At 40.6% G+C, this 26,443-nt stretch overlaps 4 protein-coding genes across 17 annotated transcripts in view; 2 read left to right on the forward strand and 2 right to left on the reverse strand.

Moving 5' to 3' along the window:
• The window catches only part of birc6 (baculoviral IAP repeat containing 6), a 103,849-nt gene extending 103,155 nt beyond the window's left edge, over window positions 1-694 (reverse strand). For all 8 annotated transcript variants that reach the window (XM_078931716.1, XM_023963259.2, XM_078931717.1 and 5 more), the window contains exon 1: window positions 267-694. In XM_078931716.1, coding sequence (XP_078787842.1) covers window positions 267-480 — 214 coding nt within the window. In that variant the 5' untranslated portion in view covers window positions 481-694. The remainder of the gene's footprint in view (window positions 1-266) is intronic.
• A 679-nt stretch (window positions 695-1,373) lies between these two features.
• Window positions 1,374-7,421, reverse strand: yipf4 (Yip1 domain family, member 4). 2 transcript variants are annotated; one of them, XM_004076971.5, is made up of 6 exons: window positions 7,189-7,421; window positions 6,281-6,434; window positions 4,426-4,597; window positions 4,208-4,285; window positions 4,012-4,125; window positions 1,374-2,830 (listed from the first exon to the last, which is right to left on the reverse strand). In XM_004076971.5, exons 1-6 carry the CDS (start codon window positions 7,250-7,252, stop codon window positions 2,693-2,695), a joined length of 720 nt encoding a protein of 239 aa, XP_004077019.1. In that variant the 5' UTR covers window positions 7,253-7,421; the 3' UTR covers window positions 1,374-2,692. The 2 variants fall into 2 exon arrangements, with proteins under 2 accessions (XP_004077019.1, XP_023819044.1); XM_023963276.2 differs by having other exon boundaries at window positions 6,281-6,449; window positions 7,189-7,408.
• Window positions 7,422-11,354: 3,933 nt separating this feature from the next.
• On the forward strand, window positions 11,355-12,569 carry LOC101162625 (uncharacterized). Its single transcript, XM_011484138.4, has 4 exons — window positions 11,355-11,491; window positions 11,558-11,610; window positions 11,688-12,011; window positions 12,072-12,569. The coding sequence occupies exons 1-4, from the start codon at window positions 11,466-11,468 to the stop codon at window positions 12,515-12,517; spliced, it is 849 nt and encodes a 282-aa protein (XP_011482440.2). The 5' UTR covers window positions 11,355-11,465; the 3' UTR covers window positions 12,518-12,569.
• Window positions 12,570-16,693: 4,124 nt separating this feature from the next.
• Window positions 16,694-25,583, forward strand: exo1 (exonuclease 1). Of its 6 annotated transcripts, none has more exons than XM_011484139.4 (14): window positions 16,694-16,846; window positions 18,578-18,785; window positions 18,862-18,981; window positions 19,167-19,290; window positions 19,697-19,834; window positions 20,050-20,262; window positions 20,854-21,041; window positions 21,134-21,230; window positions 21,307-21,496; window positions 22,902-23,088; window positions 23,794-24,286; window positions 24,405-24,482; window positions 24,552-24,748; window positions 25,356-25,583. In XM_011484139.4, the coding sequence occupies exons 2-14, from the start codon at window positions 18,625-18,627 to the stop codon at window positions 25,429-25,431; spliced, it is 2,262 nt and encodes a 753-aa protein (XP_011482441.1). In that variant the 5' UTR covers window positions 16,694-16,846; window positions 18,578-18,624; the 3' UTR covers window positions 25,432-25,583. The 6 variants fall into 6 exon arrangements, with proteins under 6 accessions (XP_011482441.1, XP_004077258.1, XP_078787846.1 ...); XM_004077210.5 differs by having other exon boundaries at window positions 21,310-21,496; XM_078931720.1 differs by lacking the exon at window positions 16,694-16,846 and adding an exon at window positions 16,989-17,207 and having other exon boundaries at window positions 21,310-21,496.
• Window positions 25,584-26,443: the final 860 nt, after the last annotated feature.

A 26,443-nucleotide genomic window follows, 5' to 3' on the forward strand; every position in this document is an offset into this window, starting at 1 on the left:
TCAAACAAACACAAACGCGGTCGTTTTTAAAGACTTTAGTGTCGTGACCATAAACTCGTCAGTGTACCAACACGGCGGCAGTGCCGTTATGAAAGCAGATGGGAGCTGAGTACATCATCCGACTAAACAACCCGAACAGGCCTTGACACAACTGCTAAGAGCAACTAAGGCGTAAGCTAATGCACCCGAGTCCGGTCCTCTGTTGACAGCATGACAGAAACGAAACGGCTACTGTCAACGGCAGGACAGGGGACTCAGCTACTCACCATGCAACGCCGAAGCCTGCAGGATGGCCCCCGAAGTGCCGTCAATAACTTTTATGCTGCCACGGCTGGTCACAGCCAAGATAGCGTTGAGGGCCGGGTGGTAGGAAAGGCTCCGCAGGCCCTCCTCGTCGCAGCGCAGGCAGCCGTCTCTCAGCACAATCCAGTCTGAGGTGGTTGACGAACCGGAGCCCGGCGAGGCCGCGGCCGCCGCCATCTTTCTTGCACCTTTCCCCCTTCCTTTCCCTTTTGTTTTCGTGAGGGGTCCGTTGATACACGTAATACTCCTAAATCTACGAGACTGACTCTGAACTAGCGCTGCCCCGCCACTGCTGACTCCTTCTGCGGCTTTCTCTCCCCCGCCCGTAAACGTAGCAGCGGCTATTCACCAACAGCACTACGCAACGGCCGCCTCGGCTCTTCTTCATGTCGCTCACACCCAGGCCAACGAAGCTAGCGTATCTCTAAACCACATCTCGCGATAATACAAAAACACGAGAACAACTGCTGAACAAACTTATGTGAACATAAAACAAACCTTTTACGGTGATTAAAACCAAAACTTTCGAGTTTAGCCATTAAAGGTAATCAATCTGCCAAAACGTAAGGGTTCATCCTCATGTTTTTCAGTTACGTTGCGATGTGATAAACCATTTAAAAACCATAAACACACATTGCAAGTTCACAAGAGGAATATTACGGTGCGCCTTAGTTTCAGTTGTCAAAAACAGGTTCAACTGCTCTTTGAGGAAATAAAGCACCATATTTTTCTGACTGGTTAAAAAAGCATCACCTTTACTATTACTAAGACGTTTAACCAATCAGCGCTGGATAAAATAAAGGATGAAATGAAACCCGTCTCTGACTTTCCAGATTCTACCGACACAATATCATGACACAATTGCTGACTGCTTGGGCCATTTAAATGTGCACTAAAGAAACTTTTATTTTACAGGGTGTAGTTTAAAAGCTCAACCAAATTAAGCTTTCTTAACATTATGTAAAATGCTATTCCTGTGTAAAAATGTGTAAAATTATTCATTATTTGAACTTTTTTGACTTTGTATCCCTGAGGTAATTCCACATATTTTTTTTTAAATAAAAACACAATTTGTGAATAAATTGATCTTTTATTGCAGATTTGAAGACCAAAATTCTCCAGTAATTAAGTGTAAAAATGAATTTGATACAGAAAGTAGGTTTTATAAGGTGTATGTACCTTAAATTGTTTAATAATTTGTTTTAAGAAAGCCTTTCATCAGATGAGACTTCTCCTGCAACAGAATCATTATGCAAATACATGTTTTTTACATAATAGGTGACTTATATCTGTAAAAAAAATCCCCAAACTGTGAAAACCTATGTTGTGACCGGTGGGAACTGCAGGTCTTCCATAGTTTCTGTTCAGATATTAAACAGCTGCTGATACTGTCAAACAGAAATTTTACCCTTTAAACCACATAGTTTCAACGTCAGAAGGCTTTGACAAGTCATGTTTACGCAATTCTTTTTTTGCTTGTCTCCTTTCTCTGGCTCAGAAACCCTGAACAAAAAGGAAAAGTGACACCAGTGCAGAACTGTTTTTTTTTAAAGGAAAATAGGAAAAACTGATTTTTTGAGTGCCGTTTGGTTAAGACCACTTTTCGTTAAGAATACTGAACACGGGAGGAACAGGTTAACGCTTTAAAGAGTCCCATCATTTTCTTATTTCTTCAATTAAGCATTTAGGGAAACTTATACTTAGGTTTATAAATGGAACCGAGTGTTTAAAGATATGGAACATTATAATGCAAAGTAATGTTTAATGTAAGAATGTCATCAGATGTGCTGACTGGAGACAGAAGCCATGAACTAGCAGAAACTCCTCAGATTAATGGCAGCTATCTAGTTACTGAAAACTCTTCTGAATCAAAGAGCAGACAAACAAGACGTCAAGAGGGAGAACAAGGCACCACATTCTGCAGACAGTGGTTCAACCACTGCCTCATTCCGCGGCTCCATCCATCGGCAGGTGGAGGGCATGTGTGGACATTACAGTAAGGGACAGCCCAGAACTGCGGGCGTGAACGCACACACCGACACAGACGTTTGGCACCACAGTGTGCGGTTTGAGTGTGCAGCTCTACATCAAGTCCAGCTTCAGAGGCAGCAGACAGTCGAGAGGAGAGGGTCCCACTGCTGAGACATCTGCATCACAAGCTTTTAGCTGCAGAAGATGATGTGTTTTATTGACCAGAGACAAGAGGGAAAAAACTATTTACAATGATATTTATATATATATATGTTTATGTATATATATCCCAAATCCCTACGGCTGAAGAGAGTTAAAAAGAAAAAGAAATAAACATCTTTTTAAAAACTTTCCGTCGACGCTGCCCAACTTTCTGCTCCCTGCACCGGGCTTACAGTCCATGAATGAGTTTGTCCCCTTAGACGCCAGTGTACAAGGACAGGAAGTAGATATACAAAAGGAAAATGGGGTAAATGAGGAGGGGCTTCTTCGTTTTGAATTCATCTCCAACTAGCAGCGAGGCGGCGCTGTACGCGGCCCAGAAAACGCCGAACAGCTGTGGAGTGAGGAGAGGAGACGCATCAGCACAAATAGTTCTGACAGAGGTCACATGCATGAAGGAGGGGGAAACTGCTGCCATGACAACACCCTTTGAAAACATCTTTACAATGTTTCTATTAATCTAGACTAATTCATGACCGTCCACTCAAGGAGTGAAAACTGAAATTACTTAAAAGTAAAATGTCAACTTACAACTATTTTAATGTTTTAACCATATAATGAAAAAGATAGAAATGGAAGCTTTAATTGAGTTTTTAGATTCAATGCAGCTCTTTGTTTTTTCAGCGTCATCAGATCATTTTCAGAGGGGTTTCTATTTTCACTGGCTTCTTCTGAAAAGTTAGCTGTACAAAAATGGCTATCATACTACAGCTGACTTCCCCTCAAATATGAAACCAAATAAATATCACAAAAATTCACCCAATTCAAGTTTTCACAAATAAAAATTAAGCCAGAAAAAGAAAACAATTTTTATTTTATTTTAAATCGATTCTTTTTGCTGTGAAGTTACTGGAACACAATTGTATCCCAGTAAATGAAGATATGAAAATGGGAATCTCTGCCCTCTCAAGAAGAGTCTTTGGCCTCTTCTGGTCTGAAAAAAACGCTCTAAAATCAAACAAAAATCAAAGTAATTTTATATTTTCAGATCCTCGGCTAATCAAACTGGACTGAAAATGATAGAGGGGGAGAAATCTCTGTTATAATCTTTTTTTTAGTTATTAAAGACAGATGGAGAATTGCTGATCAATCATGCTAAAGCTTCACTGCAGAACCACCAATAACTAAACGTTAACCTGATGATGCAACAAACGTCGCTGACACCCAAACCTGCACCTCAGACAAAACACTGCATCATGTTTGGCAAAGATACAAAAATACAAATTCAGTTTACATAAAGTCAAGTGTGTGGATGGTCTTTGAACAGAGATGGTGTTATCCACAGGAATGTTGTCCTTCATGTTTGATGTTTTGTCTTTTTCTTTTAATGTAGAATTGATTCATTTAAAAAAAATGGTTGTAATAAATATTAAATCAAATCTAAGCTTTGCAAAAAAAAGATAAGAAAATACTTTATAATAACAATAACAGAGCTCCTTGAGCATCTCCATCCACTGATAGATAAACATTATTACAACATTAGAGTATAAACTGCTGTTAATTTCATTCACTTACCTTGACTAAAGTAGAAACCACATCGAACCTTCCGATCACTAAGAGCAGCGGCGCGATGACGATGAGTGGAAGAAGGGAGTACCCAATCACTCCCAGAACCTGCCCGTATGAGACCTGCTCGCCACAGAAAACACAAGGCCTTAGAGAGGAGAGCAAACGCGCTCTGCTGTAGTGAGCCTTGATGTTCAGCTCTTACCTCACCACCAAGAACACGAGCCAGCAGGAAGATCGTCAGAGACCCAAAAATCCAGATAGTGAGAATCCAAGACACAACCTGTGAAAGAAAACACAAGAAGCCAACTGAGGATCCAAGAAGCTTTCTTAGTTACTTAAGTTTTTTCTGTGGAAATTCCGCTTTACAATATTTGGGGAACTACACACAGAACAGCATTTTTTTGTTTGTTTTTTGCTCACCCTAAACTGTCCGTAGATAGAGATCATGGAAAAGAACAGCACCACAGCTAGGGGGCCCCAGAAGTCCGGGTTGTCTCGCACCACCTGCCGGTTGAAGCCCAGCGATGGCATTGGCATCAGCACACAGCGAATTTTGTAGTAAATGTCCTTGACGTCGATGTCCAGTTCTTCCCTGATCATGAAGATGAACTGGAGGTGAGTCAACAGAACCAAGAGAAGATCCACAGAACTTTTTGTGTTGTCTTGTGTGTGCGTAACAATGGCATAACCTACCAATGTCTTTATATTTGCCAAACACAAACACAGAAAAACAATAAGGCCTATTTACTTTCTCAGTGCTCCTATTTAACAAGGCAAAGAAAAGAGAAACCAGGTTTAGTCACAACTGTGTTAATCTTTGGATGCATCTGTAAATTATAATTGTTGAAATCTGATAATTTAGACATCAATATTTTTACTTTGTTTTGTTGTTAAAAGTCCCACCCTGATCATCTTTTGATCTATTTTAAAGCGTTTCCCAGCGGTCTTTTAATTATGATTATGCCGTTTTTAGGCAAAAAAAACAAACAGCGTTTTCTGGGACAGTTTCTGCAGAGCAGTGGTAGTTCATTAGATATTTGCCTCTAAGTTGTGGGTGGGACCATTGGAGAGCAACCCCACCCCACTTGCTAAGATCTTGGAGCAGAGAGCTTGTGGCCTGTTCACAAATAAGCTTTTTTTTTCTAAAGGAATTTGTACATTTGCTGCTGATTCAAGAAAGAATTACTCAGAAGTGAATTTTTAAGCATAATTTTCCTTTTACATGTCCTCCATCACCAGAAAAATGCCACAAGAACAAGTTAAAACCACAATTTCCATCGGAGTGAATCTTAAAGCACTCACAGTTTAAACCTTTGTGGAAAATTAAGTCCATAATAAAATAGAAAAAAATTATAACATCAGCTCACAATTGAAAATTCATATAAACGTGAAAAGCTGAACGCATTTGGTCTGCAACATAATGCAGACATACATATTAAACTGGGCTGCACGGTGGCGCAGTGGTTAGCGCTCTTGCCTCACAGCAAGAAGACCCCCGGTTCAAGTCCTGGCTGGGGGACCTGAAAAACACATCAACGGGGACCTTTCTGTGTGGAGTTTCCATGTTCTCCCCGTGCATGCGTGGGTTCTCTCCGGGATCTCCGGCTTCCTCCCACCGTCCAAAAAACATGCTTCATAGGTTGATTGGCAACTCTATATTGTCCATAGGTGTGAGTGTGAGAGTGAATGGATGTGTGATTGAGGATATTCTACCCTGTGACAGACTGGCGACCAGTCCAGGGCATGCCTTGCCTACGCCCAAGTGGCCGGGATAGGCTCCGGCAACCCCGTGACCCCGAAAGGGAATAAACGGTAAAGAAGATGAATGAAAATGAACATATTAAACTACACACAAAAAGATCTGCAAAACAGGGAGACTGCGAAAGTTGAACCCCAACACAGCGAGGGACTGCAGTAATGAATGATAGATTACATTTTTCTGATATAAATTTGATACATTAAATTATTTACACATTCAAAGGACCTAATTAAAGAAGATGTATTAACTTCACCTACGAATGATCATTTTCAAAAAAGCAAGTCTATAATAAAACTTTGGTAGAAACTATGGACCTTAAATTGTACTTTTACACTCAAAGAAAAACAGCTTTATGGTAGATGCAGCAGTTTAGTCCTCTAAAGCTAAAGTTGGATTTCATTTCAGTTACTAAGACAGCTCAGTTAAGACAATCCATCCTGTTGAGCTCTTTAAAAAATACATGCCTTTCTCTCCACCTTTAAACATGATCAATAAGCTTGAATATTTTGCACTCACAGAAGAGGCTTGGACTCTTCATTGTCATCGTCATCCACCTCCAGCAGCCAACCGTAGCCCCGCTGCCTCAGGAAGGTGGTGGCGTACGGGTCCCTCCCGCCGTCAGCCCCCATGTTCAGTTTGACATCTGGAGTACTGATGGTCCCGCTCAGTTCTGTAGAATTTAAGGCTGCGTTTAGAGAGTAAACCATCAAATACTCCTTGCACGTGAGCAACAATTTTAATGTCACACTTAAAAGTAGTTTGAGAAACTCAACAGACACATCAACGGTGATGGAATAGTGGAGGGTTTGTCTACCAGATATGCAAATTTTGTTGTTTTGTTCAATGGACATGGGAGGAAAGGTTAACTTCAACTAGCTAATTATTATTTGGCTAGTTTGATCAGAATTTTGTTTTTTATTTAACAATGAAATATGGACAGACTGAGAAAAGTTTGAGGTTTTTTTTATTATTATTTTTCTTTTACGCTTCCCAGTTTTCCAAACATAGTACGAACTGGTATTCGGCACCTACTGACTCTCCGGCTTAGGTGAAGAGATGCCGTAGCTTTTAAAAAAACTACGTAAATATAAGTTTGTAACTTTAGTAAAGGGGTCAAACTTTAATTCAAACGTCTCAAACCAAAGCTTAAACCGTATAAAATAACAAATAATCGGTGCATTTACTTCCCGGATGGAACAGCTACCTCCCAGCCACGTATGAAAGTTAGGCTAGGCTAACGCCCCTTCCTGAAACACTGGAATTAATATTCCATAAAAGTCACCGTGTCCAGACTCATGCTCAGTGATAATCCAGTTGCAAGTCAAACAAGCTTTATTGACACACTGAACTAAGTAATTATGTAATATGCGAAAAGACTTTGGCTGAATCTAACTTTTAAGGGCCTGCTAGCAGCATTAGCTTACCTTGAGCCTCCGAGGAGGACACGAACGTAAAGTCTCCGTTGTTTGGAGAAAACTGCATTGTCATTTTTGTCACGGTCACTGGCCTTTAAAGAACGACATTTAAATGCAAGACAGGCCGAGACGCGTCAACGGAGGGCTGTCAATCACCGCAGCGTCTTCACCGCATCTTGTTTTGGTTTCATCCGACAGACACTTCTGCGCTGGAAAAACGATACACGTCATAGGGTGCGTTCAAATACTGTTGTAATTGCGGGACACGAATTGATCACAATCTCTTTAACAAATAAAGTCAAAGAAATCTCTTTTAAACTTCTACACAGATTTTATCCAGCAAAGCATTACTTAACTAAATTTGAGGCTGACATAAACACCAGTTGTACTTTTTGCCAGAAACAACCTGAAACCTGCTCTCATTTATTCTGGTCTTGTGAATTTACATACAGATTTTGGAAAAACATTCACAAATTTATCACCGATTCTATTTTTGCTGACATACAACTTTATTACAAAAACATACTTTTTGGTTTTCATAGCTTTGATGTCAAAGACCGTGATGCATTCTTTTGTGTAAACATGGTATTATTTATGGCTAAATTTCATATACACAAAAGAAAATTTTCCAATAGAAACCCTGATTTCTTTGTGTTCAAACTGGAACTGCAGCATTATTTAAACTTAATTTCTGCTTCAAAAAATACAAAAGCTCAAAAAACAATTAGCATTTGTAATTCTTTTGGACTGCTGACATAGATTTACTCTCGCATTTTCTCTTTTTTTTTTGTTTCATTTTACTTTTTATTCCTTTTTGTGTTTGTTATTAATAATTAGTATTTTTTAAAGAATGTAACACGTTTGTTCTGTATTCAGAATTCTATTGTACATTATATGTGCATAATTGTTGTATTTTCTTGTTTTGTATGTTGCAATTGTTCAATTAAAAAAAAAAAAACGAATTGATCACAATTTCTTATCAAAAATCAAATTTTAATTTTAGGCTATTATTTATTTTAAGTACATTTATTTAAAATATATGACATATTCTTTTATTATTGTGTTGAACTTGATATAGTTTTAAATCAAATGGTTACAAAACCAACCAGTCTAAAATGATGGGCGGTCTTTAGTTTTTTTTTGTAATATTGTTTTTATTTTAATATTTGGTACATTATCAAACATAATCACAAGCTTTACATCCAATTTGTACATGTGAACTAAAATAGAATAAATAAAATAGAACAGAGAAAAAACAACTAAACAATAACAAGAAGAACAAAAACAGATCAACCTCTACTAATCAGGAAATTAAAGAAAAGCCATCTTTTGATACATTTTTCAAATACAAATGCATTTTTTTTTTAATTTTAAATACTGAAGGTTTACAGAGTATTCTTAGTTAGTCTTGGTCATCCACAGATCCATTCTCAAAATTAAGACTCCTCACAAAACTTTCTAGAGGACCCCACATTTCTGCAAACAGTTCGAACTTTCCTTTCCTAATACATGTAATCCTTTCTAATGGAAAAACTACGAGCATCTGTTTCACCCAGTGAGTCAATTTGGGCCTACAGGTTCTTCTCCAAAACATTGCAATGGTTCTTTTTGCTTGTAAAAAACATGTCAATCATAATTTGATCGCTTTTACTAAACTTGGGATTTGAAGGATATATACCTAGAATAAACATAACAGGATTTGTTGGAACAGTTTTTTAAACAATCATCTCCACTGCTTTTCTAACCACCTCCCAAAAAAGTCTTATTTCAGGGCATTGCCACATGCAGTGGAAGAGAGTCCCTGCAGAACCCTAAACCGAGTACTGATTATCTGTTTGTGAACTTTGCTAGGTCTTTAGTTTTTAAACCAATCAGAAATTAGACAAATAAATTGGCAACAGAGATTGACCAATGAGTGGCTTCGAATTCTGAAAAAGATGTGTTTACCATTAAATCAAAGTCCAATCAAAGTTAGTACGGAATTTAGCAGGCTTTGTTGCTGTTAATTACACGTATATAATTGTAAATATCTTTGTATAACACTTTAAGTAACATTCTGTATTCACAATCATTTCAAATGTGGCGGTTAGTATAATTCCAAAGAGATGACAATTTCTATTTTGTAATTTTGCCTCTAAATTAACTGCAGTTTATGTATTTTTTATTTTATAATGCTTTATAATGCACATATGAAATAAAAAATAGAATAATAAATGCAGTCCTACAAGGGAGTGCCACAGGTATGAAGGAACATTTTTAAAAAGTCCCACAACAGAGCAGGATCCCAACTCTGTGGGTCTCCATACCACTCAGGCCATTTTAGGATCTACTGTATGTAAAAGCATTCCCAGTGGTCTTTTAATTTTGATTATGCTGTTTTCCTGGAACATAGTTTCTGCAGAGTGGCAGTAGTTCATCAGTAATTTGCCTCTGAGCAGTGGGCGGGACAATTGGCACGGAGTAATCCCATTCCCACTTCCCATCATCTATCTGTTTACACTCTATCCCGCTACCTTACAGCTTCTTGCAATCCCAAACCTAACATTACCGGTGCAACAAAAATGGTGAACAACACTGGAGCTATCCAGCCGTACAGTTTAGATCCAGATTCCAGCTCAGACAAGGAAAATAAAGACCAACATGGATCTATTTGTCTACAAGTGGATGCATCAGAATGGAGTGGGCGTCCAGAGGAGTTTGTGGCTTGCCGTCGTAGCTTCCATGACACAATCACAAGTTTTTCAAACCACAATTTTTATTATCTGCTCCTGATTTACAAGGATGTTAATCAAGAAATACTTGATTACTTTATTACTTGAAATACAAATGCATTTGTAAACCTTATGTTCTTTATAAATTACTTCAATCATCAGAAAGATCCCACAATTTAAAAAGTAATTCACTACTTGTTCCTTTACTCCCTTTCCACTCACATAAAAGTGGAACAAAGATCCCCTTGTAAAATCCACAAAATAATTAAACAAGGGCTATCAGATTTTTTAGCACCACCTCTTTCATTTCCCCACAGAAACATGAGAAAATACTTTGACCAATCTCAAACTCTGCATTAGCTCACCAATTGATAACAAATTCCTAAAATGTTAAATGATGTTTAACACACTTAACTGAAACAGAATGATGAGTGTTAAGACTATATAGTTCCAATTGACTACATTTTCACTTTATGTTGATATTTCAGCTTTTTTGATGCTTTACCATCTAAAAATGAGTTGTTTTTTTTATCCACAAAGAGTTACCATTGAGTTTTATATCAAATACAAATGTAAATTTGTAAAGAATTATAAACTATATATACTTGGAAATCCTGTTTAAAGTGGGACATCAGGATTTGTGTGAGTAATTCAGAGATCAATTCATAAAAATGTGAAAGTAAACAGCCAGATCTTAGTTCTACTTCATGTTACATTTTGAATGTATTTTCTGAGGTATGAAGAAGATTTAAATGCTTTGGCATAACAGTGAGCTCCAGCAGCAAACATCTAAATACTGAAAGCCTTTTCCAGCCGGTCTTTTTTCTTCTTAGGTCCTAAAGGTTCCATTCTGATGCTGCTGATGACAAGAACGTATAGCTGCTGAACATGAATGATAGAGGATAGATAAGCAGCTCAGTGACTGATCATATCAGAGGATTTGGAAGCTTGAAGAAGAAATGTTGAATTCACATTGGTGTCCATCATGTAGTCAGTTAGCTGGCCTGGAAAAATCTCAGGGTCGCCCAAAGAAGCTGGAAGAGGTGGTCTGGGAGAGGAAAGTCTGGGCATCATTGCTTAGACTGCTGCCCCCACTACCCGGTCCTGGATGAGTGGAAGAAGATGGATGGACAGAAGTCTTTTGATTTTCTTCATTGGTATTTTCTGTTTTTAATGCTTGAAATGAACCAAATCCAAAATACATTAAAAATGTATCTCCAACAGGAAAACAATGAAGCAGCTTGTGACTGTGGTAACCAAACTCATAAAGATGTTAGAGGAGTTCAATTTGTGGATCATCTGTTCTTCAGTGAAGCATTGAGGAAGACTGACATTTTTTATCACAAGTTTATGCAAAAAAGGCTTTTGCTTCATAAATGTTCATACTTTTCTGACACTGTCTTCTCATTGAGATTGATGTATACTCAGTTTTATTTTTTAACTCAGGTGAGGCCTGATGCTGATCTCACCTGCAGCTGTCTGTTATTTGCTCGTTAGGCTGTGATTGGTCAGTATTGGTCTGCTCACATTTATAACCCCTCACTCACTAAGGTTTTCCATACTCTGGTGCTCACTATGGAGTCTGTGAGGTGCTTCCTGAGGTAGGAACAGAGTCTTGGCCCTAGTTTGGGTATTGGCATGAGTTTTAATGCTTTTCTCATTTCTAGGGTTTCCTTTCTTGCATTGCTGGTTTCAGAGTCCTGTGGCTTTCCTGCCAAAGGTAATGCTTCATTTTTGTGTTGCAGCTGTGGTCAGAAATATGCCAGTTTGTTTGTAAATGTATCTCTTGGCTTTTAGGCTCAAAGGCCACAGATGGCGGCAGCACAAATTCTGCAGGTTCCTACAGAACAGTGGAGAGGACCCACTCTGCACCTTTTCGGAGCTCCTTTGCAGGCGGTGTCTCTCAGCCAGTTTACTCACCAATGCAGGATCTGAACCTTGTTCAGTTTGTTCCTGCAGCTCCATCAGCTGGTCAAGGCTCTGTTATGCCTGTGGAGGGGTATTCTGTAGCTTCCCTGCCTGTCCAGACTGAACTTCCTGCTGCAGTGTTTTACAATGCTCCCGTCTCTCAGCCTGCAGTGGTTTCCCCACAGCCTGGAGGGGCTCAAGCTGGCATGCCAGGTAACTAAGCTAATGTAACTCTTGCACTGAACAAAATCTGAACTGATGTTCTCTTTGCAGAAACTAGGTGGGTAGTTGCTCCCCCAACTTTTTCTGAACAAGCCGAAACCATGGGACCTGGGGAATTTCTCCCACCAGCCCCTCAACCTCAGCCTGGACCTGTCCTCCAGTCTGGAGAGACCTCCAATATTGTGAAGGAAGCTGAACTTGGCAACTACCAGCAGCAGACGGAAGAGTTTGGTTACCCGGCTGAGCCCATGCAGCCTGGAGCTGCTTTCACCAGTGTGCTTGTTCCAGGCCAAGGACTTGGTGGCTTCTGGGGTTCTCCTTATCCTGGCTTTGACTACAGGCTCCTGTATGGTCTGTACCCTCCTGGGACCTACACCACCTTCAGCCAGAACCATGAGAAGGGCAAAGACTACTACCAATCCATCCACTACTTGAAGGAGCATGTTTCTGAAGACCAAGGTCCTCAGCAGCAGCTTCAGCAGAAACTCTACAGCTAGTCATGCTATGGTTGAGTTGTGTTTGACTCTAGAATAAAATGCTTTAACATAATCATGGCTTATGAATTAAATTTGACCCTGCAGAGTCTTGTGTTGTAGCATCTAACTGGATATAATCAGATGGCTTCTTCAATGGTCCCTTTTAATTTCAACTTTAAAGTTGAAGCGGCAAGTTTGCCTTTATTCCTACCCCGTCAAATCACATTTGCTTGGTCTTCCAACCCCAAGCACCAATAACTTGAGTGACACTGCTAAAATACTGGAAACTCTCTGGATGAGAAATGAACAGTCTCCTGCACATTTAAGATGTGCAAAGAACAGAAACCAGTTATCTAGCGGTTATACCATGATTTGATCACTCGAAGTATACAGTTAAGTAACACTGGAAAGGTCCACAAATCCTGTTGACGATGAAACTTGCCTGCAAAGTTGCTGGGTGTTTTGACTAAAGAAACTTGGATTGAATTAATCAGATTAGGGATGGTGAGTTAGCAAACAGAAGAGCAGTGGTTAGTCCTCTGGTTCAGCCAGAGTTGAACCCACTTGAAACTAGGGAGATGCCAAGATCTCATGGGATCTTGGGCTGACAACCCCCAAAAAAGGCCCAGCAGATGTTATACTTAAAAGTTCAATCTGGTCAAAGAGCTGCTGGTCTTTTCTTCACTTGACATATCCCTTCAGGGGTTGCCACAGCTAATCGGCTTGAACCAATTGGCACGCTTGGTTTGGCAGAATTTTGCGTTGGACACCCTTGACACAACCCAATATTTTATGGGCAGGGGACCGGCTCAAGGATGCCCACACTTGGGAGGGTCCCCTTGTGGCTACATAGTTGGGCATTAGCGTGAAGGGTCTTGCCTAGGGACCAACACTAGAATAAACTCATAGCGCCATCTGGGAAACCAACCCTGGTTTTCAATGCAGCCAACTGCAATCCAGTCTGTCCTGACATCAGATCTGCAAAGAGGATCATTGGTTCCAACCTCCCCTCCATCCAGTACCTTTACCGCTCCAGGGTTAGGAAGTGGGCTGATAAAATGTCAGCAGACCCCTCAAATCCCGGATGCAATTTTTTATTAGACTCATCCCCTCAGGCCAGCATTTCCGGCCTCTGTACGCCAAAACCACTCGCCACAAGGACAGCTTCTTCCCAGAGATGTCGTTCTGATGAACTCTGACCAGACAGAAAGCTCAAACATGAGAACTTTTAAACCACCTTAAATGTTTTTTTTCTTCAATTGTGAGACAATTCAAAATACAATACAGTATTACAAGTGTAGTATACATATCCAAACATTTTCTTCAAACAAATCAAAGCATAAAGCAGTTTATATATCTTATAACAAAATAACCATCCAAGACTAAACAATGAAGTAAAAAGAAATGAAAATTGAAATAATACACTGAACAACTTTAAATAGTCTAATTGTTTTTAATAACTTCTAACTACCTGACCATTTTCTCTTGAGTATATAATATTTTGACAATATTTGATTGCCATCAAAAACAAATTGAATGGATAATGGGACAGTTTTCTCAAAAAGGCCCATGAGTTTGTAGATCACTTCAAAACAGAACAATCTACAAAAAGATGTTCAATACTGTGTCCAAATCGACAAGTATCTTTTACTGGATAATATCTATGTATACCTTTGAATATAAATGATTTTATTATGGTAATATTTGTATTGGGTAATAAAAAGATTGTAGTCTAAAACCGGCTGAAATCTTGTATTTGTCTTGTTCTTTCTATTATTTTGCATCTATGCTTTGTCCTGGTTTGTCTGCATTGTCCTTTTTACATAAGAGCATAAGCCACCAAAGCCAAATTCCTTGTATGTTTGCCCTCTTACTTGGCTATTAAAGCTGATTCTGAAGTACCAGCTGCATTCTCAAGTCAAATCTTAGGGGAAATGTCGCCTTCGAGTGGTAGAGTTTTTTTTTTTAACACAATGCAAAACACCAGAACATTTACATAAAATTCACAAAATTTCAGCGTTGGATAGTGTTACAAAATGCAGGGGTATACAACAGATAAATAAACTGTCTCAGACACTGGGAATATCACTCAGGATATCATAAACTGTTATGGCTTTAATTTTATGGATTTTAAGTATAAATTGACCTCATCATTCTCTGTCTCTTAAACCCTCAAATCAAGTCAGAAATCTAGAGATAATCATGGACTCTGACCTGAACTTTAACAGCCATATCAAGTCAGTAACATCAGCGGCATTTTACCATCTGAATAACATTGCCAAAATCAAAAACATAGTGTCAAAGCCAGACCTGGAGATACTTATTCATGCATTTGTCTCCAGTAGGTTAGACTACTGTAACGGCCTGCTCACCGGCCTCTCCAAACGAGCCGTAAAACAGCTTCAGTACATCCAGAATGCTGCTGCTTGAGTCCTGACCAAAACTAGGAAGTATGATCACATTAGTCCTGTGCTCAGGTCTCTGCACTGGCTCCCTGTACCTCAAAGAATAGACTTCAAAGCAGCTCTGCTTGTGTACAAGTCTCTCCATGGCCGAGCACCAAAGTACATCTCTGACATGTTAGTGCCATATGAACCATCTCGTACTCTGAGGACCTCAGGGACCGGCCTCCTGTTGATTCCCAGAGTCAGAACTAAACAAGGGGAATCAGTGTTTCAATATTCTGCAGCTAAAATCTGGAACAGCCTCCCTGAAGTCGTAAGACAGGCCTCTTCTGTGTTCATGTTCAAATCTAGACTTAAAAACTTTCTGTTTAGCCGTGTATATGACTGAAAGTTCCTATCTGCACTTTTCTTTCCTTTCCTTCCTTTCTTTTTAAATCAATTTTCAAATTTTTTCTTTTATTTTAAAGTAAATTTTACGTTGATTATTTCTATGATGTATTGTGATTTTAATGCCTTTTTTCTGTTTTGTGAAGCACCTTGAATTACTTTGTGTACAAATTGTGCTATTTAAATAAACTTGCCTTACTTTGCCTCATTGTTAAAGAAGGTATAAAAAACTTGGCTAAACATAACACAGTATTGATAGATACATTATTTACATTGTTGTGTAGTGACAGGCCAAAAATTATTACTTCTTTTGAAAAGAAGTCCATATTGAATGGGAACTTATTTTTTAACCATTTGTAAACATCCAACCAGAAAATTTGTATAACTTTACACAGGAAAAATATGTGGTCGGTTTCCTCAACAGCAGTTTGGCAGAAGGTACAGCAGTTGTCATCAATGTTGAAACATAATCTAAGTAATTCTTTGGAGTGAAAAATATCATTCATAATTTTGAAGTGTGTTTCTTTAACTTTTGGGGGAATAGGAGGTTTCATGAAATCGCTTCATAATTTAGTAACAACATTTTGTTCAAATTTATGCAGTATATTGTTTTTGTTCTGTTGTCCAGGAAAAAACCTTTCTATGAACCAATTTCTGATAAAAGAGTTATTACATTTTTTGTCCGTAATAGGCATGCTTCAATTGATAATGTGGCTAACTGTGGTTTTATCATTACATGTGTCATTGTGTTCCTTGTTAGAAATACAAATTGTCGAGGAAGAGAATTACATACTTTTAAGAATTCTGAAATAGGAGGATTAAAGTTATGTTTTAAACAAAATTGCTCATAATCTAATAAATTGCCCTGCGTATCCATCAGTTCAGACACCGACCAGACACTTCTGCCAAACCATTCAGCACAAAACAAGGATTTGTTTCTGTGGAGGATGTATCTGTTGTTCCATATAATATTTGATTGTGGCGTGAAATTATGCGCACACAATATTTTCCAGTATAGCAGAATTTGTTTGTGGAACTCTGATAATGCTATAGGGAGCTTATCAATGTCAAAATCACTATTAAGCACCAACTTTAACCCGCCTAATTTGTTAAATAAATAATTTGGGACATAAAACCAGAAGGATTGGCTGTGTTTGATCCACTGTGTTTGATCCACGATTTCAGCCAGTTTATTATCGGGGTTCCGTTAAGGCAGTCAAAATCAACAAATTGAGACCACCATCCTTAAATTCTTTGAAGATATATATTTTTTTCATGTAATGAGGCTTGTTGGTAGAGTTTTAAACACATGCCGCTATGTAGTGTCGTGAGCAACAATCAGCGCAAATTCAATTTTGTTATACTGCCACCAAGTGGTGCGGAGGACACATTGCAATGTTCCAGCGTTCCGGGTTCACCATTTTCTCTTCCGGTCACCACGCCCTTTCCGCTAATCTGGCCAATAGGAAGAGTTTTTACTGGATGCACTGTGTTTGCCGCTAAAACCAAATTTTTTAGAGCTACCTACCAGCTTTTGTGTTTCGATACCGCCAAACAGGTACGTTTTTACATAAAATATTTGCAATTCCACACCATTTAAGTTTATTTCCGGCTATCGTCGTTAGTTGAGCCATTACCGTTGAAGCCAACGTTTGTTTGTGATCGAGCCGGAGAACATAAAATTGTCCTACCTAAATAATTCTTGCTTGTTTGTCCGTCGTTCGTCGTGTCGTCAAAAAGTCATTCTCCTCGAAAATTGTGTGCGAATCTATTTTATCCGACATAAGGTTATACTTCGGCAAAACAAACCAAAGTTGGGTTGCTTTTTAATCGTTTGTAAGAAAGTTTGACATTAAAACAAAGATGAGTTTTGTCTTTGACCTGGCTGGACGTATTTTGACTACTCACTAAAAGTTAAGGTAATTGTCATTTATCAGTGCCTTTTCTGTTTGGTCTGAATTTTAACGAAATAGGTTAAAGTTCCCTTATCTGAGTAATAATGAACGAGAAGGAAACACTATTTTCATTGCTTTCATATTTATTATCCCCAAAATTAAGACAGTAATAAATTAATTAAAGTAATAAAAATAACCCCTAAAAAGGCGGTAGCGGGTATGTCCAGCTTTTGATGTTGTCCTGAGGAAATGTGTTCCACTCTTCCACAAGTGCTGCATGCAGTTCTGCCAGGTCACTTTGGGGTGGGGTACGATCATCCAGGTCTCTGCATCAGCTGGTCCCAGACCTGCTTAAGGGGTTCAGGTCAGAGGTCATTGAGGGACTCCCACTTGCTGAAGTCCAATTCTGGCTCCATGGTATTATCATCCATGAACAGAAAGTTGGGGGTGTTCTGGTGGAAATGGGGGAGGATGATGGTTCTATGATGTGCAGTAACTGGACCATCTACAATAACCAAATCGGTTTTACGCTGACTGCTGATGCCTGTCCAGACGGTTGCTCCTTCCCCTCCAAAGTGAACGATCAGGTTGACCTCGGCGTTTCGCTCACCTCGCCTTCTCCAGCAACGCTGACGACCATCTTTTCTGTGCAAGTGAACAGGACGGTAGACCTTTGCTGCATTGTCCAGGTCACATGGTCTTGCACCCACTGCAAACGTCCACGGCGGTGTCTTGGTGTCAGTGGAGTCAGCTGTACAGTCGTCTGGTTTTCAAGTCAAAATGGTGGAGTCAGTTGTGATTGGTTTGTCTGGAACCCCTAGTACCCGTCACATCTGGTAAACGGGCCTGCAGATGTGTGGCGTTTGCCGAACCATGTCTGAGTTCAGAGGTCCTTAGGTTCTGGTCATGGTTCTGGTCTGTCACTGGAGGGGATTCACTCCTGGGTCTGAACAAACTCTGTCAGTGGTTCTGTGTCTTGATATAAGTCTGCTGATGACTATTTAAGACTTACTAAGATAACCTGCAACATCTGAATGTCTAACACCAACCTGAAAGCTCACTATGGTCAGGTGGTGCTGCTCTTTCGCTAAGCGCCGTCGTTTGTTCATAGCAGTTTGAATTACGAACTTAGAATGACTTACAGACAAGATCAGCTTTTTATTTCCCCAGAATGTTGAAACTGATGCCACATTGAACAGTTTTTTCCTTTTTAGAATTTTTTTTTAAAATAAAGCACACTGAACACAGGGAGACCATTATAAAGAAAACACAAAATGATGTGTCTATCACCCCAATGCAATTATCTCCCTATGTATATGACATTCACTGAGTTTCGACAATATCCCTATCTTATTGTGATTAGCGCTTATTCTAAAAGTATGTCCTCCCAAAAGAAACCAGACCCGATCCTGTTGGGAGTGGCGGAGCTCGGCTGTTGAAAATGGGAATCACTGGCCTGCTGCAGTTCATCAAGGATGCAGCAGAACCCATCAACGTGAAGAAGTACAAGGGCCAGACGGTGGCTGTGGACACTTACTGCTGGCTGCACAAAGGAGCCTTTTCCTGCGCCGAGAAGCTTGCCAAAGGAGAGCCGACGGACCAGTGAGTCTCTGTGTTGCCTGCGTGATGATCTGGTGTTTGACGGAGACGCTCTAATGCTCGCTTTACCCCGCTGCAGGTATGTGTGGTACTGCTTGAAGTTTGTGGACATGCTGCTGAACTTCAGCATCAAACCAATCCTGGTGTTTGACGGGCGCAATCTGCCGTCCAAACAGGAAGTGGAAAAGGCTCGACGAGAGTGAGTATCTTCCCCTCATTTCTCCTTTTTTGGAGACGGAGTGGGTCTGCAGGAGTCGCCAGAGGCGAGCTGCAGTTCCCCGGTTTCGCCTCAGCTCTTTCCCTCAGTCTGCTGTGAACGAGAGCAGCCTGATGGGCTCTGCATTCCGCTCCTCTGCAGATCTCACCAACTCTGTTCCTTTTCAGGCGGCGGGAAGCCAATCTCCAGAAAGGCAGACGGCTGCTGCGGGAAGGGAAGCTGTCAGAGGCCAGAGACTGCTTCACCCGCTGTGTGAACATCACACCCGCCATGGCACACAACCTGATCAAGGTGAGGATGAGCTGCATCACTCGCTCCATGACTAAACTAATCCTTGAGCGAAGAATTTAGCTTTTTTATACAAGTTAATCTGAGGTTCATTAAACTTTGATCTAAACACGACTGAACATCTGGTGATGTCATCATGTGGTGGACGAATGAGCACAGTGAAATACGGCTAGACAACAATCTAATATTCATAAATAAATCAACCATCTCAAGCAAATTCTTGCATTCTGTCAAGAACACTTTTTGTTAGTGTTTATTGTAAGAAGGAATCGTTTTACTAAATGTAGTTCCATCTTTGTTCAGTAAGTCACTCCTTGTGGGGTTTTTCGGGGTCTGGAATGTCAGAACACAGTTGCAAACACAAGTTGGTGAGGTTTTCTTCTTGATTGTGTGTCTTCTCCTGAACCAGGCTGCCAGGGCGAGGGGGGTGGACTGCCTGGTGGCCCCGTACGAAGCGGACGCTCAGCTGGCGTACCTCACCAAGTCTGGATTGGCTCAGGCGGTCATCACTGAGGACTCTGACCTGCTGGCGTTTGGCTGCAAGACGGTATGCAGTGCTGTGACAGAGGCAGTGATCCGTGACAGGCAGATGATTGTGTGTGTGGAAGTGAAGCAGCACATTAGAAACCAGGCTTCATAAAGAATTCAAGGATGTTAGCAGACGGTTTTTAGCCAAACATTAAGAACCATAAACCACGCAAACTTCAGGAAACCAAGAAGACCTTCTGCTGTCATGTTTCAGCAAAGGTACTCTCTTTCTAGGTGATCCTGAAAATGGACAAGCAGGGCAATGGTTTGGAGATAGATCAAGGTAACTTGGGTCGCTGCCGCTCCCTGGGAAACATTTTCACAGAGGAGAAGTTCAGGTACATGTGCATCCTCTCCGGCTGCGACTACCTTCCCTCGCTGCACGGCATCGGCCTGGGAAAGGCCTGCAAGCTGCTGCGGCTCGCCAAAGACCCGGACATCCTGAAGGTAGGGGCGGGGCCAGGCTGACCCCTGTCAGTCATATTATTCACCATCCGTGCTGTCTTTATCGACACAAACATCAGTTGTAATAAGTGGTAAAATCCTTTTAAATAAGAAATAATTAAAGACAATAAAAAATAAAATCTGTATAAAGTTTTATTTGGACTTGTTATAACGTTAATTAGGAGTTAAAGCAAACTAAATATATCTAAAAATATTTTTTAATAATGAGTTAAATATAACTAAAAGCATGAATTAAAAAATATTTGTCAAAAAAACTCTTAGGCACCCAAAAGCATTTTCTATATATATTATTATATATTATCACATAAAACTGTTCAAACATGAAAGTAATGACATTAATGGAGCAGAAAAAAACATGTTTGTTTTGGATCAGGAAATCAAAATGATAAGATTTTATTTTTTTATTGTTGATGTACTACTAGAATTAGACAACAGGTGGCAGCAAAGACTCCACATCTTGTTTAATCTCTACCTAAACAGATTCATAAGCATCAGTTTCTGTCTTTTATTTTGGTAGTCATTTTGTAAGTTGATTCTAATAATAAAATCAGATACTTTTTGCTTTCTCTACAGGTGATTAAGAAGATGGGTCAGTACCTGAAGATGAATCTAGTGGTGCCTGAAGAGTACGTCGAGGGCTTCATCAGGGCAAACAACACCTTTCTTCATCAGCTGGTGTTCGATCCCGTCCAGAGGAAGGTGATTCCCCTCAACCCGTACCCGGAGCACACTGACCCCGCCTCCCTCAGCTACGCCGGCCTGTATCCTGTTTTCAGTCGCGTTCTGATCTACGTCAGAAAACATGAAGTTCCTCCCCATCCAAAGTGTTTCTCCTTGATGTGAGTGACCTCAGGAATCCGGGAGATGACAGAGGCTTGGAGATGGCCCTGGGGAATCTTGATTTCAACACAATGGAGCGGATAGATGACTTCAGTCCAGATAATCCACAGGTGGGAGCTTCTCTCAGACCGAGGTGACAGAATTGAACCTTCACGTCTCAGAACGGGTTTGTCCTCGTCTCCTCAGCAGGGGAAACATCGCACCAACAGCTGGAAGGGCTCGCCAGCCTCCAGCGGGGGCAGCATCTGGAGCAGAGGCTTCACTCCAGCACCCCCACCCCAAGCTGCAGCCTCCCCACACAGGCCTCCGCCCACCAGGGGGCAGGAGCGGGTCATCAGCGTGGACAGGCTGCTGCAGGTGAAGAGGCCCAGAGAGGGTGAGCTGACCTGATTGGTTGATGGCGGAACCTCCTCTCAATCATGGGGGCAGGGATGAAGCGTCCAAGTGGCGTTATCAAAGATGATCAATGATCTTCATCGTTGCACATGCAACCAAATTTGACAAAGGATGAAGGTGAAGTTAAAATGACGAGATGCTGCAGTCCTGGTTCAGTGTGAAGAAATGCAGAAATGTTTTTGTTTTTAATTCATAGCTGTCGTTAACTACCACCAAAAACGGGCTTAGCTGTGGAAATAAAACACTTTTTAATCGTTTTAAATGTAAATCAATTGAAAACATTGTCAGACCAAAGTCTGGATTGCAATATTTCTGCCATCATCTGAATATTGTGTTTCTCATCCATGACTTTGGTGGCCCTGAAGTGCCAATCATACTAACATATCACTCAACGCCAAAGCGTCTTAAAGGTCAGAATGACGACTGAAAAAGCAAATCGAATGATGAAAAAATGATAATGTTACACTTTAGAAATCAACACTAAATTCCTAAAAAAAATAAACTTTTTAGAAAACAAAAGTAATTCCCAGATATCTAAATGAAAAGTTAACAAAGAAACAAAATAAGGAACCGTTAAAGGTAGGAATTCTGATGATGCTTGTTCACCTTTGATATGGCGATATGGTCCTTCAGATGTTATTGTAGCTTCTAGCCACTGCAACATTTCAGTGATTGCTCTATCAAGTATTTGGCACAAATCAGGCATGAAATTGTTCTGCTTTCCCTCCTCTTCAAAACTGATTATCTAATTAGTGATGTCCTATTACACCTACCTTTTTTGATTTCTTATATTTTTTTTAATATTTCATCTTGATTTCTGGAAACTACTTTTTTTTCTTCTTGCACTTTGCTTTCTGGATTTTTTTTTTAATTTCTAACATTTTTTTTCCATTTGTTGTAATCTTTATTGTCCTTTTTTGTTGATGTGATTTGACCTCCAAGGCCACCGTACCGATGCTCTATGAAAAGTGTCTTTCACTTTGGTGCTTTTTCTCCAGTTTGTGTGTTTAATTCTACAGTTTAGTGTTAGCATGTTCAGCTTTTCCCTCTGTTTTTTGCATACAGGTGATGTAACTCTGACCTCTGTTTTTTTTTACTTTATTACAATCGTTTGAATGTTTGTCTTACTGTTAATACTAAGTGTTAATGCAGCTGATTTTTCTCTCAATCCCACATATATGATTTTTCAATTTGTTACAATTTCTTCTAAAAAAAAATCACGAAACAATGTGCAAAGTAAGAATGAAGTTTATTCTGTAAACTACAGTGTTTTTACTATAAATGTATAACTTTATAATTTAATGCTAATGTGAAAAAACACAATTTGTTCCCAGGATTTACAGAAATAAATTCTTTCTGATTTGATTCTCTTTGTCTTCCTGCAGACTGCGATGTTCCTGACCAGGAGGTGCTGGAGCAATACTCCACATCTGTGCTGAAGAGGTCCAAGTCAGAGACACCGGACCGGCCCGTGGTCGGCGGCAAGCCCCGGACACAGAACCGCTTTGCCACACTGCTGCAGAGGAGGAACCGGGATGAAGAGGAGGATGACAGCCAGGCCACCTTCAGCAGGTCAGGCCTCACACCGTTTTATGAACTCTAATGAGAACGGATCTGAAGTCTACTCTGGGTTCTGAGTCATCACTGAAGCTCACACTGCTTGTGTATTTCTACATTTTCAAAACTTCCATAGCATCCTTTAAATCCTCTCAAATAAAAATTGACATCATCAAGTCTGAACACGATTTGAAAGAAAAATGACATTTCAGTTCTTTCCTGAGAAAAGCTTGAGTTCTGATTGCACTGCTGCAGTTGGAAACATGGATTTATTATTTTTAAAGCCTAACATTTAGCTGCTTTGAATGAAATCTTTAGGATTATTCTGGCTGATCCCACTGATGGCAACGTGGAGCTTCTAGAAGCTTCACAGGAGCTTCTTTTCAGAGTCAAGATCCTGATCCTGATCTGCTCTTTCCACCAGATTAATGGGATCTTGGCTAACATAGGCGGAATAATTCAAATCGTTGTTAACCCTCTGAAAGCCTTGATCAAGCTTTGGGTGGGACAACAGCTGGGAGAGTTCATCTGGAGGTAGGAAGACCCGTCCCACAACATTAGGGAGCAGCAGGAGCTTTTCACAGTTTCTTCTGGGTTGGTCTTGTGAGGAGGAGGAAAGCTTAAGGTGTTTCCTCTCCCTAATGCCTTTCTGTTCTGCTCCGTTACACACTCACTCTCCTGATTGAAGCTCAGCTCCTCCCTCTTCCTCGTCACCTGCAGGTTCTTCAGCAGCTCCAGATCAGCAGGAGGTCCCAGCATGGAGGAGCCCCCCAGAGAAGCACAACCAGCAGCTGCAGGTCCACCTGGGGACAAATCCTCGCTCAGCATCCAGACTCAGGACAGCGACGGTCCTGATTGGCCGTCTGTGGAAACCCCCAGCCCCTCTCAGTCTCCCACTAGCAGCCCCCCCAGTTCAGCCAAACAGGGGCTCCAGCTCTTCCAGTGGTCAGGTGGATCTTCATCGCTGGAAACAGCCAGAGCATCAAAGTCTGCCTCAGGTCTGGCAGCTCTGCAGCAGTTCCACTACAAGAGGGAGACTTTCTCCTCCTTACAGACTGGTGGGCTCCCAAGAGACTCGCCCTCCCCCGACAAAAAGTCTGAGGACAGCCAGTTGGACTCCTCGCCCTCCCAGGACAGCGCCTACTTTTCCCAGTCTCAGCCCCAGCTGACTCCCTGCGACAGAGAGGAAGCCCCCGCCTTTGATGCTGCATCGGTGCGTCCAAACAAACTCCGCCCCTTATACAAACCTCTGGGTTTGAGACAGACGCCGCCGCCGTGCCTGAAATACGCAGAACTGTTCCTTTAACAAAAACTTTATTCATGTTTTTTAGGAAATCCCTTCAAGCCCTGTAAAAGCGGAAAGTCCGGCCCCCCAAACGGAGCCAAAACCGAGCATGCTGGGATCAAAGGTATGTTTGTCCTGAAGTTTTTGTAAACACGATTCATTTATAAACTCTTTTTTTCTTTTCTGTTTGAAGGTTTCCGGACTGTCCAAGCTGAACTCCAGCGGTCAGCTCCAAGCGACGAAGACTCGAGCGCTGGGCCCCGCCAGAGCCAGCGGGCTCAGGAAGAAGCCTTCAGCTTCTGGGAAGAAGGACTCCCCCCCAAATAACGAGAACAGCCCGGGGGTCCAGGCCACCATCAGCGGCCTCTGGAAGAACTTCAGCTTCAAAAAGTGAGTCCTGCAGGTTCCTGGAGAGAGTTATTGAACATGTAACAGAACCGGCGTGGAAGCTGAGACGCCAGAGGCGTCCGGTCAATTTCACAAGGACCCGTTTTTCAAAAGAATGCAGCTCGTTTAGTCCACAGTTTTATGAAAGTCACCGACTGTTCATCTCCAACCCTTTATTCTGGTTGGATGATTTTCAGCTCCTATGAAACATCAGAGTTCCTTTACGAGATGCTTCATTTACTTAGTTGCCATTTCTTCTGTAATTTTCCAGGAGGAATCTTTTTTTTTCTCATTTAAGATGTTTTCTTATTGCATGTTCCTTCTTTTGTTTGTAGTAGGTCGTGTTTGGTGTTTCTGCATGAAATGTAAATTTAAGGAATGGGACCGATTAGAATCAAAGCTTGAACGAAGCAGCTTCTTCAGCAAAAACCTGCAGAGCTCAGAGCAGATGACTGAGAACAACGGGATGCTTTTTTTCTCTTTTTTTCTTACCCACTTGTTGGTCACAAGATTTTTTATGTGTGTAAACGCACAAAAAAAGGACTATATGAACATTTGTTCATAGAAATGAGAAATTAGTCTAACCTTCACTTTGTTTTTCTGCTCTCAGAGACGCCCAGAGGTTGAGTCCCTGCAGGAAAGGAAAACCAATGTCTCCAGTCAAAGACAATGTGGTGGCCAGCTGACCTGAGCTTGATCTGCAGCTCTGAGCATGCTCAGAACCATCCTGTGCTGCTCCTCTAGACCCAGAGAAGCAGCAAATCTTTTAAACATACCGTGTATGTTGATGATTTCTCACTTCTTATTGCGAATTCTTCAATAAAATAACATTTTTGTAGCTTGGGCTGTTGTCTGTCCGATGTGTCATCAAAGGTTTTCTTCATTCAACTGACCAATCGTGTCGATCAGTCAGGCATAACGAAGCATGCAGTAGCTGCAACCAGCAGAGGAATGAAAAGACTGCAGACATGTTTGTCCTCAGATGGTTTTCTGTCAACAGATTCAAAAATAAGAAAACAAATATAATCAGCTAGAATGCACTCTGGTTTGGACAGGCTTTTATTTGGAAGAAAAATGCTTCTATTGTGTTGCATGTTGGCAACGAAAACATTTGCATTTTTTTTACAAAAGCTTTCGTCATTAACTTAAATGTTTTGAAACTATAAAAACCGAAACCTGTTTTTTAAAAATTTAAAAGTGGTTTTATTTAGAAGGAAATCGCCTAAAAATTAAACTGACAAAGAAAAGAGCAAACTTTAGAGGAAGTAATTTTCTGCCTGTTGAACTGTGGGATATGAGGCTGGAAACTTAAAAAACTGATAGAATATTCCCGTCCTGGAAACGTCTAAAGGTCTTAGTATCTACTACGAATCTGTTTTAGGATGGGTGCTTTTGATAAAAATCTGTAGTGATGAGCTGAAAAGTTTAAAATAGACCTCAAAAGTGCTCAAGTTTGCCCTAAAGTTTCCCATCCAACCTTAGACCCTTCTTTTCCTTACCCAGAAGGACGGTCCAAGGGCAGTGATGCCTAGATTAGATTAGTCTGTTTAGCAATTACCTATTAAATGCTATGACTGATTACATGTTTACTATACAATTACTGGTATGAAGCCCATTGAGACGACTGCTGTTGTAATATTGGGCTATATAAATAAAGTTGAATTGAATGAAATACTGCTTGATGTTGGCAGATGGAGC

Source organism: Oryzias latipes, chromosome 15 (assembly GCF_053564925.1).
Source record: "Oryzias latipes strain Hd-rR chromosome 15, Olatipes_Hd-rR_3.1".
Taxonomy (NCBI): domain Eukaryota; kingdom Metazoa; phylum Chordata; class Actinopteri; order Beloniformes; family Adrianichthyidae; genus Oryzias; species Oryzias latipes.